Source organism: Oryzias melastigma, linkage group LG8 (genome assembly GCF_002922805.2).
Source record: "Oryzias melastigma strain HK-1 linkage group LG8, ASM292280v2, whole genome shotgun sequence".
Classification (NCBI taxonomy): domain Eukaryota; kingdom Metazoa; phylum Chordata; class Actinopteri; order Beloniformes; family Adrianichthyidae; genus Oryzias; species Oryzias melastigma.
Genome location: NC_050519.1, coordinates 10,994,257 through 11,007,973, shown reverse-complemented (window position 1 = coordinate 11,007,973; position 13,717 = coordinate 10,994,257). Strand labels below are relative to the sequence as shown.

Below are 13,717 nucleotides of genomic sequence, written 5' to 3'. Positions count from 1 at the left end.
ATTATGTTAGAAAATACCACATTTAACTGTCTTGCATTTTGTATTTAAGTAAATCTGCAGGGATCTCATTTGACAAAAGGAGGATTTTATTTTGAAGGGAATTGGTGGCAAAAGTAAAAATAAATTAACGTTATTATATAAAGAGATTTACAATACTTTTTTTAAACAACATTTTATACATGAAACAGAAATGAATCAAATGTATTTTTGGCTCATGTTTGGTTTAATCAGTAAAAAACTGGACCAAATGTTTTTTAAATCCTCAAAGGTTGCAGACCTCCGGTATATACATATATGTTGTGATGTTAATGTGTTCATATATTATAATTTATTAAAACTCCAGATCCTTAAACTGCAGAAACCTAATGCTATGTAGTAAGTATATAAAAATGTAAACTTTTTATTAATAGTTTGCCATTGACATAAATAATATTTCCAAAAAATATGATTTAATTCTGCAACAATTAATACACACAATTGCTAAACAACTATTTGTTCCAGGATTGTCTTTAAAAACTGGAACTTTTTAAGAGTTTCCCTCATTATCTAAAATATATTTCAAGTTAGATTTGAAATTAATCAAGAAATGAGCCACAAAGTAAAACAAAACAGGAGAATATATTTCACAATTTTATTTTATTAGCAATCATATATCACAATCCAATTATTTTCTACATTTTATTAAAATGGGAGTACTCAGTAACATATGCATCGAAGTCTACAATAATTTCAACACAAAGCATTCTGTTTGACATGAGACAAGCTAAACATGTTGAGAAGGAGGTGAACAAAATATATATTTCTACAAAAAAATTTATGTGTATATTTATTTATGTATATATCATACTGTTAAAATTCATAATATAATTCTAAAATATATATAATTTAGTTACATTTTACACTCACACACATGTTTGTGGCATACAACCGTCATGACAACAATGCCTTTTCTCAGTAGTGTCAATATTTCAAAGAATTGATTAAAAAAAAAACAATTGCACTCATTAAGCATGACTTTGAGGTCTCCACAATGTGCCTTTTAGGTTAAAAAAAATAAATTCCTATTAAATTAGAACAGTTTTAATAATATGTTTTGGATATGCTGTACATGATGTCCACAGACAACCAGGAAGATCTATTCAAGTCTTGTAATAGTTAATCATCTCAATAGGATATTAGATATACAGATTGATTTGATTTTGGGCTTAACAAAAATTCAAGCATTTTACTCAAAGCCCATAAAAAATGATTTATTTTGTTTAAGGCAAATTCCTCTGGAAGAGATAGTTGAGGAACTTAAAACATCCAAAAACAAAACTATAGTAAGGGAAACTGTAATAGTTGATTTGACTGGAGTTATATAAACTCAGTGTTAACAAATGTAGTGCTTAGAGAACAGCTTGGGCTCGCTCTTTAGTCTTTTCCTCCTCTTTCTGTTTCATAGCTTGGATCACAGCGATCTCTTTGGCCTCTTTCTTCTGGTTCCTCGTCTCAAAAAGCAACCTAAATTACAAAAAAATATATAATAAAACGTAAACGATTGTGGCATCGTCTGATCTGTTCGGTCAGTTGTACATTTAGATATTTTTTACCTGTTTTTGATGATCCTCTGCACAATGGCGTCTGTTGTGAGGCTGTTTCCACTATCAACCATGCGCAGGATCCCTTTCCTTCTGGGCTCCTGTAGATAAAAAGCAAACTCAAGTTTTCATCCTCAGTCCAATGATGTCACAACCGAGCACTCAGGACTGTGGAGGGTTATAATCGCCAAGCGGACAAGACCAGAAGGCTTCAATAGATCTGGTCAAAAAATATTGGCTGTCTACCTCCATGTCACCAACAGGAAACTGGTACCTGGATTTGTTGGACCCTTCCCTATCACCAAAGTCATCAACTCTACTGCTCTGAGACTGAGGTTGCCTAGACTTATTTTGGTTCATCCTACTATCCATGTGTCAAAGCTCAAGCCCTAAACTCTGCTCTGGTGACCTCTGTCGCTCCCCTTCCTCCTGCATGGTTTATCAACGAAGGCCCTGCCCTCTCAAGTCTCACCGCAGGGGGAGGGGTTATAAGTATGTGGTGGACTGGGAGGGTTACGCTAGGTTCACTGGACGCAGAAGCGCCGCGGAGTGCGCTCATATGCGCTTTCTCCTGTAATTCACACCAAACGTGCATTTTTCTGCGACAGGCGCTTCTGCTAGAGCTTTTTTGTTTTTATAATCATGGGTAAATTAATAACCTCAAAAACATGATCGCATTTGTCAGTTGCTGTGTTTTATTGTGAAAAATTGGTTATATTTTGAAAATAAACCAGATTTCCTCCTGTATTTTGATGTAACTTCCTGCCAGAATTGACGCGGATCGCTCGCGGCTCGCGCACAAAATAGAGCAGACGCGTGAGCCTTCCGCGGAGGACCGCGGTACTCCACGCCAGGTGGGAACCACACCATAGGTTAACAAGGGTGCCGAATAGAAGCGGCCTCCGTTCTGTGGCGCTTCCACGTCCAGTGTGAACCAGCCGTTACAGCCCTGAGGAGCGATCCTGGGTCCCGTCCATGTTCATTTTGGACCATGCTTTTATTTTCAGTTCCTCTGTGACCCCAGACAGCCTGGTGGAGCATCTGGTGCCAGTCCTTAGGTGGGGGGTACTGTCATGTTCTTTCCTGTTTTCACCCTCTATTTCTCAGTAAATTTAAACTTACAGCATAGGGGTCAGATCCATCCTTGTCAGGATATATTTCTGTCTTCCCATGGCAAACAAGATCCACCTGCGGACAAAAGAACACGCAACTAAACAACAAGACGAGAAAAAGAAGCTAATTATTGTGTTTGTTTTTTTCTGTAGTTACCCTCAAGTGGTCAATAAGGTCTTTAGTGACCGCGAATGGTGCACCAATCACAACTTCTGACACATACTGTAACAAATAAAATGAAGACGGAGCTTTGAGAGCGAACACAGTAAACAGGCCAAGCTTTATTGACAAAACATACGAACGCACTCGACAAGCCAGCACGCTGAGAGTTCTCTCGTGGATATTCATGATTGGGTAGTTCTTCCCTTTGTAGCGATTCACCTCCTGAAAATATTCAATCAAAATATCAATAATAGAGGGAGTCAAACATGGGGAAAATAAAGGGGGAAATAAAGTGTCACCTGATCAAAGTGCAAGCCCACTATGATGTATGGCTTTTCTGCAAGCTTATGCACGGCTTCCAGGAAGTCCACATGACCAATGTCTGCCAGGGCAAGAGTCAGGGATGATGGAGCATTTAAAGGAAGATAAACTTCTCTAGCAGAATGTCAGAACATTGTGTCTTTGTACACCAAATGGTAAAACTCCACTAATCAATTTAAAGTGCAGTATTTTAATCAATAAAAAGATAGACTTCTAACTAAATATTTCACAACCACAAAAGCTTGTTAAGCTATTAAAAAATGTGTTTTTTCAAATGCTACCACATGTTAAAATTGGTTGTTTCGTGCTAAAAGCAGAAACTTCCATTTCTTGAAAGGATACGGAAAAGGTCAAAGGCTCCTGCTACGTAGATGATGGTATCTCCCGGCTGAGGCTCCTGGCCTGAAGCGAACTGGATGATCTTCTGGGAAGTCTGCAGGAACTGAGACACTCCTGTCCAGGGACTGTGGCCCTTCTGAGAATATCCCGAGGAAACAGGCTTAGTTAGAAAAAAAATGGTTGAACAAAAATAACTGGAGCTGTGTCAATGCTGCATCACTGCCACCCAGTGTCGAGAATAAGTATTTGGAAAAAGAAAGGCTAAAAGGGAAACTTTTAGTAACCATTTGAGATCAAAACCTGTTGACACTTAGTTATTTTTTGCCCTCCAAAAATAGAAGTTAAATTTACAATTTTTTTTATTTTTATTTTTTTGGGTAAAAGCTGAAATTTGGCTCTAACAGCACTATTTCCTCATTGAATGACAAACAAGTTTAGAGAAATCAAATCAAATTTTATTACAAAGTACTTTTTATATATCGTAACACACCAACATAGACAGCATAAAACAAGCAAATTACTCAAAAACTTGTTTTTTTCTCAAACGCTTCCAATAGACATGTTTAGCTACACATTTAGGAGGGTCATGAAAAAATGTACCTTTCCAAAATTATCTGTATGCTGCTTGTAGTCTGAACTGTCCTGGAACCAGAGAAATTAAAATTAGTTTTAAAACGAAGCTGCAGGCAAACAGAAAGACTCGTAGAATACTTACAATGTTGCTGTGGTGTGCTTTGGTCATCAGCAGCATCCTCCCCACCAAATCTGTGGTTGACACTCCCTGGGTTCGCTTACACTCCCTAAAATTGCACAAACCACGATGTTTACTTCTCAGCGTCATGATCTTCAGTTAACTAGGACAGCTCACCTATAGCGTCCAGACTTCTTCACTTCCTCGTACGTGTCTTTTCCGTCCACGGTTAAAGTTATGTCATCTGCAAAAAACCGAACCTCTGTCATCTATCACTGATTCATTATGATTTAGGATTAGAGAACCTTCACGTGCCGGTATGGACAGTACCTCCGTGCACGCAAAAATCGCAGCTGTACTTGTCAAGTGTCTCAAGCGTGGTGACATAAGGGGCCCCTTCCACGACCTCATCCACCCATTTTATGGCTCGCACCATTTTGTATCTCTCCTCCTGGGTGAAAACGGGCGGACCCTTGTGCTTTGAGATCTCACCTAAAAAACCACAACAACTTGGGAATTACTGGTAATTAGGAAATAAGTATATAAGAACGCATTTGAAGTCATCTCCACACTGAATGAATATTTTGTATATTATTTTACAATAAAGATAGTTTGATTTATGATTAATTTACTTTTTCTTGCATATGGTCTGACTTTATAAAGCATTTTTATGTTTTTTTTAAATTAACTTATACAGCAATCTCAAATAACGTATTTCCTCTTACAAATTTCAATAAGTTTTACACAGTAGGTAAAGTAATTGCTGTCCTAAATGACAAGATGATCATTCAGAAACTTGTTTGTAAGAGAAAAATAAATGGACAAAGTGTAAATCTGCTTCGTTGACTACTAGACTCTCACTCTATCACAAAGTTGAACCTTTTTCAATTCAGCAACAGTAGGAGACGTACGCTATGTAAAACTGGGTGTTCATTAAAATGAGAAAGGTGGTTTATTCTTCTCAAAACTGCAACTATAAACTATATATTAAGAGGCATTTTTGTGAGAACCACATGTTCCTTTTTATCAAATAACAAAGGAAAATGATGTCACACCTTTATTATTCTGCAATGTTTACTTTCAACTCCACCTTGGAAATGAACGGATTGCAAAACAAACCACACGTAGTGATAATTAAAGTTGTAAAAGGAGATAGAGGTCATTCTCCACTTTTGTGTAGTAAAATAATAATAAAAAAACGGTGTGTACTTTTAAAAGATATAATCTGACGTCTTACTGTCTGTGTGAACTCCAACGATGAGGTAATCTCCCATAGCTTTAGCCTGTCGAAGCTGGTTTGAGTGCCCATAATGCACCATGTCGTAACTGCAAAAACACAAACACGCCATCATATTATAGTAATCGCTGTAGCATAATTAAGCTTTGAAAACTGGGTTTAAGTAAAAGAAAAAACAAACTTGCGTTACATGTGTACGAAAAGTGCTTTATAAATAAAGTTTTGCTTCATTTAAATTGATTTGATTTGATCAATTAAAAGTAGTAAAATAATCTCAGTCAAATTCAGTTGTGAAAATTAGAATAATAATAATAAAACAAAATAATAATTAAATACAAAAAACAAATAATAATAAAATAAATTAATTAAATTCAGCTTTGAGCAATATCATTTATCAAGTGGGATCACATTAACTTTAATAGATTCCAAAAGAAATAGTGGTATTTTATTAAATATAAATTCTAGAGAGGAGCATTACATTAACATAAAACATAAATAACTGTTAAAAATACATGATCTTAACATATACTCTGCTTTTTACTGCAAAATAATACAATTCACCATGTTTTTGGACAAGTATCTGATCACTGCTATGTATAAAAATATTTTTTTTTACCTTTAGTCATATGTAGATTAAGTGAAAACTGTAACGTAAAAATCTATCATAACCTCCTTACTCTGTCTCTATCACTACAGCCGACCTCACATGTTTATCTCGATTCAACTTTAAAGTTTTATTCAGTGACAACACCACTCGTGACATAAATTCTGTGCCATAAAACATTTATTGCTTTCCCACCATGAGGTTTAATAATTAATTGGTTATTTAACAATATTTATCTACACATTTCAAATATCCTTGTTTGTTTTATTAAAATGTGTTTTATTATGCTTAATACTTTTTAATTTCAGCCAAACTAAAATCAAAATTCCACAAAAGGGAATCATAATAAAAGAATAATAGGAAAATGACACTGCTCATATCTTTTTACACTTCTAGAGACAGGTGTTAGAACTGCTCTGCATTATTTTCCACACATTTTGCCTATAAATCATCTAAAGAAACATTTTTTTAAATAGTACTTTTAAAAATTCCAACAAACTGATGTTTTAACTTTAGAAAAACCGTCACTTTGAGGTTCACCAGCGTGTAAACACTGACTCCTTGTGTTGTCAAACTGTGGAAATAAGATCCGTGTTGAGACTCTAAGGTGACGGAGCCGACCAAGAAGAATGCAAGGAGGGGGGGGGGGCATAAAACAAGAGATTAAAAAAACTCACTAAAGTAAACCGGATTAAACCAGAAGAAGGCTTTTAGACTTTAAAGCCGGAGTAGAAAGCCTAAATCTAAATGTATTTTTGTTTTCTTCCTGCTGGGATCGATCATGACCGTATCACTGTTGGATTATGAAATATTAACTAGCGCAGGCTGTTAGTAGACACCCAAACAGCGCTGAAGGGATAAAGCTGGATTAAGAGGTAATGTGCAGCAAAGAAAATACAAAGAATTTGTATTTAATGGTTAATTACCAGAACACTTAGATAACCCTACAGTCCAAAGAGGCTGTAGAGGGCGTGTTTACTGCTTTATTGAGGCACACCATCTCAGCAGATAGTGGAAGTGAACTTTACACTGTTCCTACATGATGACGAACTCACATCTACGAGGGTGATAAATTACCAGTGTCCAAAAAAATGAAAAAGAAATGTTCCTGCTTTCTTTTCCTTCTGCTGACAAAGCAGAACTCAGGAAGAGTGTGAAAATTCCCCGTCATTAAGCTTCGTGCAGCAACATTTTCTGCAGCCGGCGGTGCACCAAAACCCACACCGGGGCTTGGCAGGTGTGAGCGAGGATGGTGACCTGACAGCTGTTGACACGGGTTCTCTTTGCATGCTCATCCCACCGGCTAATACTCCGGCATCCCAAATATTCTGCAACATGCCACCAGTCCACAAACACGCGGCCACACGTGCATGCCAGGAATTCTACTAGAAAAAGCAAACATAATCCTGGCCTTCATACGGGAAAAATTCAGATTCTGAGATAAAAGTCTTTGTCATCTGAGATTATAGTTTAATCTACACAGTTTTTCAATTCAACTGGAAATGGTCACATATCCAAAACAAAAGGTTCTCTTTGGTTATTTTTAGGAAATAATAAAACTTCTAATATTGTTAGATTAGACAGCAAGAAAAAATATCAGATATTGCTCTAAGTAAGAAAAATTAAAAGGATTTGCTTTAAATAACTATTGAAAAACCTCTCCAGTTATACTTTTTCTTTCTTTTTGGAGCAAAACTAAATACTTGAGTTATAGTGGTTTCATTTGAAACCAATTTATGCTTTTTTTTCACCTGAGTTAGAATAACCTTGGAGTTGGATTTTTCTTTTTTACAATGGAGTTTTTAGTAATTTTTCAGGAAAATTTTTAAAAATTTGTTCCCCAAACTAAATCAATAGTAAGATTATTATCTTTCCACTTTTGAGAGAACTATTTATACTATTTTTTCAAGTATAGATACTAAAATCAAATGTGTTTCCATGTCTATTAAAGCAGCAGTCCCCATTTATAAACTACATTTATCTGCTAATAAGATCTAAAAACACACAACTAATAATAATAATAATAATGGTGGGATGAGCTGGCCAAAACTCAATATTTTCTGTAGCTGAAGCTATGCAATACCACAAATATAAGGGAACTGGATAATCACACCACTGACAGCAGTGAACAACCAAAAGAGTTTAAATCCTTTGTCCTGCTACTGAATATTTACGAATTACTGAGAAATTTGTAAAGAGCTTCTCAAATTTCTATAACAATTAAATGTTGAAAACACACTACTTATTTATTTATTCTATTATTATTTTTTTATAGAAGGTTTAAAAATGATCATTAGTTCTTCTAGTTTCTGTAAAACACATTTTAAGTGTACAAGAACTTCAGCTCTATAGGTTCATTTATCACCTCTGAAACAGTTTAGATAATCCTGGTTCTTCATGAGCAAGTTCACCTCAAAGTGATGCTTTTATTTTGATTTTCTAAGTCACTGTGATGACACTTTTTGCTATGCAAGACAAAGAGGTTATGAAGAAGTTATAAGCTCTTGGTTTTAAAGTTTAGTCCTACAAAGCTCCCCTAGTCCCCAATTACACCTACAGAATATCACAGCTTGTAAGGCCTTTTGTATTTGTCCATAAAGATTTGATTAAATATCAGCTTTTTCAGAAATTATGAAACCATGAACGCTTCCAAGGTGCTTTTGTAGATGTATTTTTTTTAAAATATGTACTTGAATAATTATAAAAATAATTGTTTAATGTCTTCTAAGAATGTCTAAAGTATCTGTACTATGTTGTGTTTGTATGTCAGAGCAACAAACACAAACAAATTATGAAAAAAACGGTTAAAAATGAATACGAGTTTAAGGATACAGATGAAAAATATTAAATACATGAAGTTAAGGGGAGGCTGTGGCATAGGGTGATAGCGGTTGACCTCTAAATGATAAGTTTTAGGTTCAATTCCCACTTGGCTTGCCCATCTGTCGAAGTGTCTTTGGGCAAAACCGAACCTTTCATTCTTCCAGGTGGTCCGGTCAGGGTTTTGGGTTGCAGCAATACCACTATCAGTTTGGATGATGGGATTTGGGCCTCAATGAGAGAGAAATTTAAATTTATAAATGCAAAAAAAGGGGGGAAAATGCCAGATATTACTCATTAATTGATCAAACATGTTTTAGAGAACCAATGAACTAAATGAATACAAACAGGAATGACTTTAGAAATGTGATTTTGCTGATTTGGGAGATCGGAGCATCTTTTGACAGAAAGTTTTGCCTGTTCTGAAGCCTGCTGATGTGACCTGCAGCAGGCCTGTCCCAGAGGCAGAAGAGAGGCTGACACGTTCAGACACACCAGCCTGATGCAAATGATTGAGGCAGCCTTATTGGATCCCGTCACACTGGGAATAATCCGATAAGTAACTCACCATCCATCGCACCACACGCGGATCTTCCTCCTCCTCTTCTCGGGGCTGCACGCTGCAGCGCCGGGGGTCGTTGCGGTGTCTTTCACGGCGCCTGCGTTCACTTGGGGATGGTGATGACCGTTCTTGATCATCCTGGAGGTTTCGGTTGGAGCTTTGGATGGGTACGTGTGGAAGCAAGCGATGGCTTTGGCGCAGGTGTCAGGTGTGTGTGCGCCGCCTCGGTGCGGGTCAGCCGGTTTCTCTGACAGCAGCAGAGGAGGAGGAGGAGGAGGATGAAGAGGAGGGGGGAGCGTCAGCAGTGGCGCGATGCGCCAACGCCTCCTTCTCCAAGAGCGACGCAGAGACGCAGCGACGCACGGGTGCGTCAAGCTGTCAGAGGATGCAGGAAGCATCCAAAGGACGACACCACTGCGCTGCAGCTCGGAGCCTCGTCATGCTTTAAACTAGTTTTATTTTGAAAAACCTCCTCCAGCTTGCCTTTTTACCACTTTACTGGATCTACTAACAAAGAGTCTCTGTGCGCGGTTGCATAACAGAGATGGTTTCCTCTGTCACGTGACAATATTTCGTTTGTACGTCCGATTTTATGACTTTCACACCAAAGGAATCTATAGATTCAACATAGTTAGAGCTCATTTAAGAAAATGTTAAATATATAAAAAATATATTCCTAAGAGGTTTTCTACAGAGCCTATAGGGACTAAGTTAATTAAAAACACAGTTTCTAGTGCGCACCTTATAGTATCTCGTGCGCACCGGACGGTGCGCACGAGATACTATAAGGTGCGCACTAGAAACCACTATTTTTTTTTTTTTTACTTTAATGTCCCTTATGGACCCTGTAGTTTTCCATGTTGCATAAAACATAAAATAAACAAAAAATAATATTTTTGTGCTTTAAAACCCCAATAAATTGTATATTTTATTAACACACCTTTATTAAATCTGGTCATTTAACAGCCTGTTTTTTTAAAATAACTTTTGTATTTTGGGTAAATTAAGTGAATTTTACTATAATTGACTCCACTTTTTTTCAAAATAAAACTACATGTCTAATAATTGAAGATGCTTCCAATAAGTTCTGAAATACACTTGAAGCTGATTATTATATACTCATAGGAAGAAGACATGACTCCTTCTTTTATTGGTTGTAGGACATTAACAGTAGTTTTGTTGTATTAGTGACTGGTTCTGATGGTATATCTGAGAGAAACTCCCTCTTTGTGGATTTTTGGAGGTCATAGGTCAGGCAAACTGTGGCCCGGGGGATATTTGTGGCCCGTTAAACTAAAATAAATACCATTAATGATAACACTTATTAAGGTTTGATTTTCCCTATAATTCCGGTGTCTCCTCATAAATCATATGTGTCAAAGTTGAGGCCCGGGGGCCGGATCTGGCCCTAATGGTAATTATACCCGGCCCCCCAGATTATTTTATGTTATTATTATTATTATTATTGGTCCAATGTTATCTTGTAACATCCCAGTTTTGACAGAATATATACTTTATGGAGAGTAAAATATTGAAAATTATTTGAATTTTAGGTTGATTTATTCTGGAATAATATTCCTGCCTGTAATTCACATTTATGTTAAAAAAGTTAAGTTTTAAAAGTTTTCATTTTTTTTTTTTTTTTTTATGCATTCAATAAATGTCGTGCTCGGCCCGTGACCTACTGTGTGTTTTGGATTTTGGCCTCCTGTTCGATTGAGTTTAATTGAGTGCATTATAAATACACTGACCTTTGTTTACGTCCAGAAAGTTATTTTTCATTCTTGAAGATTTCTTTGTTATTCTGGTGTTCATGTCTGTTTTCTGAGTCATGTTTCTGGTCATTCCAAAACCGCATGAATGCAATGAAGCTTGTGTTTTCTGTGTGATGATCTGTCAGCAGCCTCTTAAACTTTCTTCTTTTAGCCATTCTGTAGGACCTCTCAGGGTCTGGTTTGAGGTGGTGTCATTGTATTTAAGATCTGTGTGCACACCAGCAGGATGATGCTGTGGTGTGAAGAGATGGGGGGTGGTTTGGCTCTGGACAGAGTGACAGAAATTCAAAGATGCAATTCTTACATTTTGGATTCAGTTTTTCACGTTCTGTGGATGTGTTGACCTCTACCTTAGGGATAAGTGGAACTGACTCATTTAGTCATTTGAACCTCCTCTTGTGTTAGCTTTCTGTCACCACCCACGGGGTTAGCGGGTCAATTTTGACCCGTGTTTTAAATCAGCTTTAAAATACACTAAAATCAGTCATTCATTTTTTTTTTTTTAATCTCTAGGTTATCTTCCATATCCATAAACATTATGTTTTTATTATTTTCTTCTATGGGTTTCGGGGGCCTTTAAAAAGTAAGTATGTCTCTAGATTTCAATAAAACCAGAAAAAAATAATAACCTCAAGAGAATCATATAAACAAAACAAAGGTTATAGTGTTACTTAAATTTTACTGAAGAACAAATCTCTGAAATTAATTAGCTTGATGTATTTTTTTTATTTTAAATTATTAACTTTTGTTACCTACCGTGTTATGGGTCAGGTTCGACCCTTACATGAACATGCAAAATATTTTTTGCCAACTTTAATCTAACACATTGGAAAACAAACAACTAACAAAACAAATGAAACCGATAGAAATCCCAAAATATTAGAAAGCAAAATCAGAGAGAGCCTTTGTGTGTCCGGACATGTTTGTCTATTTTGTGATGTTTTTTATCTTTAAGATTTTGGTTCCACCACCATAATTTTTCCCCTTTTTACTCTCAGGTGTAAACAACATTTTAGTAAAATCTCTATAAAAAAAACACACAAAACATTTAGAATAAACTGAACTTTTTATCGTCATTCTCTAAGATGTGAGGCACAAAACACAATCATTTTTAATCATTTTAAACTGCATTTTTTAAAAACTTTAACAACTTTAGTGTAAACATTTTTTGCTTAGTTGTTTGACATGTTAAAAATTTAAGCAGAAATAACAAAATGTAAATAACTAATCTAGTATGGATTCAATCATTAGCATTTTTCATTGAAGCTAAAAAGCAATACAGGGATAAAAGAGCCACAGGTTGCTGACCTCTGACCTATACAGACAACAAATAATATAATTTGTCTTAAAACGTTAATGCTAAGTGTATGTATTATTAAAATGAAATAATAAAAAAAAGTAAAATGTGGATTAGAATGTGATTCCACCTGTTTTTGTGTCGTCTGGGGAGGAGCGAAACTCACAATCACCTGTGATTGTTGGTTTGCTGCCAGCAGAGGGAAGCCTAAGTCAACTTTACTAAAAAAAGAAAAAAAAGCAACAATTTGCTTGACCCATAGCAAATATTATAAACTAATTACTGAGTAGCAAACACTTTCTTACGTATGATTAAAATAAAAAATCCAGGATGAGATCAATTTAATAAACAGAACTAAATTAAATTTCTAATTCTGTATTATAGGGACACAAGGAGATAGATTCCCATATATAAATATATAGATATTGGATCATATATTATTGATTTTGATATGAATAGCTTTTGTGTTCAACAAATAAAAAAATATCGGGGTAGGGCATCTGCAATCAGTTTTGCTGATGGTCTGAGCGCAACATTAATTGTACAGCAGGTTATGGTCGGCGAACTGGGGCAGACACCTGCTGCAGAAGTGGGTGAAGATGAAGAATGCTGTCCTAGATAGCCCACCAGCTCACCTTAACCCAACCTGCCAAATTAATCAACTCTTCAGAGGGCACGCAAGAGTCTGGGGCGCGTGTCCAAGGAGAGAGCGGGAGTGCGCTTTAAAGCACAGGTCACGCAAACCTGTGGAGGCCGCCTGCGTTTAGGAGACGGGGAAGAACGGCGTCGCCGGGGGCTCCGACTCGCCCTGCAGGGTGAAGCTGCAAGATGTAGCTCGTCTTTAGCCATCTTTGTCTTTGTCGGTGCACGTTCTCTCAGGAGATGTGTTTGGAATGTGCAGGGATTGAAACACTGCTGAGGAGGCTGATGTTTGATGAGATGCACTGAGCAGGGGGAGAGGAGGGGGGGTTGTTAGGAGCTCCACAGGGAGCAGAGATGACTAACTCACTAGCTCTTAATCTAGGACAAGCACACCTAGACATCCTTCATGACTCTAATGTTTTACTCGTGTCGGGCCAAAAATATGCCCGCTGAGGTTAGCCAAAGTGGGTCGCTCAACAGCTTTTTTTGGATCACAGAAAAAGAAATTGTGCCATCTAAATGATCGCTGTCTTCTGAAACCCACCCTGGACGGCAAAAAGCCTTCCCCGCCAGT

General features: G+C 36.7%; 1 protein-coding gene across 1 annotated transcript; it reads right to left on the bottom strand.

Annotated features, from left to right (window-relative positions):
- Nucleotides 1-617: 617 nt before the first annotated feature.
- Nucleotides 618-9,911, bottom strand: LOC112146983 (ethanolamine-phosphate cytidylyltransferase). The gene is made up of 13 exons (XM_024273089.2): nt 9,436-9,911; nt 5,444-5,532; nt 4,537-4,698; nt 4,384-4,450; nt 4,231-4,315; nt 4,116-4,157; nt 3,519-3,651; nt 3,155-3,237; nt 3,000-3,077; nt 2,850-2,915; nt 2,703-2,768; nt 1,593-1,681; nt 618-1,503 (listed from the first exon to the last, which is right to left on the bottom strand). Exons 1-13 carry the CDS (start codon nt 9,825-9,827, stop codon nt 1,389-1,391), a joined length of 1,467 nt encoding a protein of 488 aa, XP_024128857.1. The 5' UTR covers nt 9,828-9,911; the 3' UTR covers nt 618-1,388.
- Between the last annotated feature and the right edge of the window lie 3,806 nt (nt 9,912-13,717).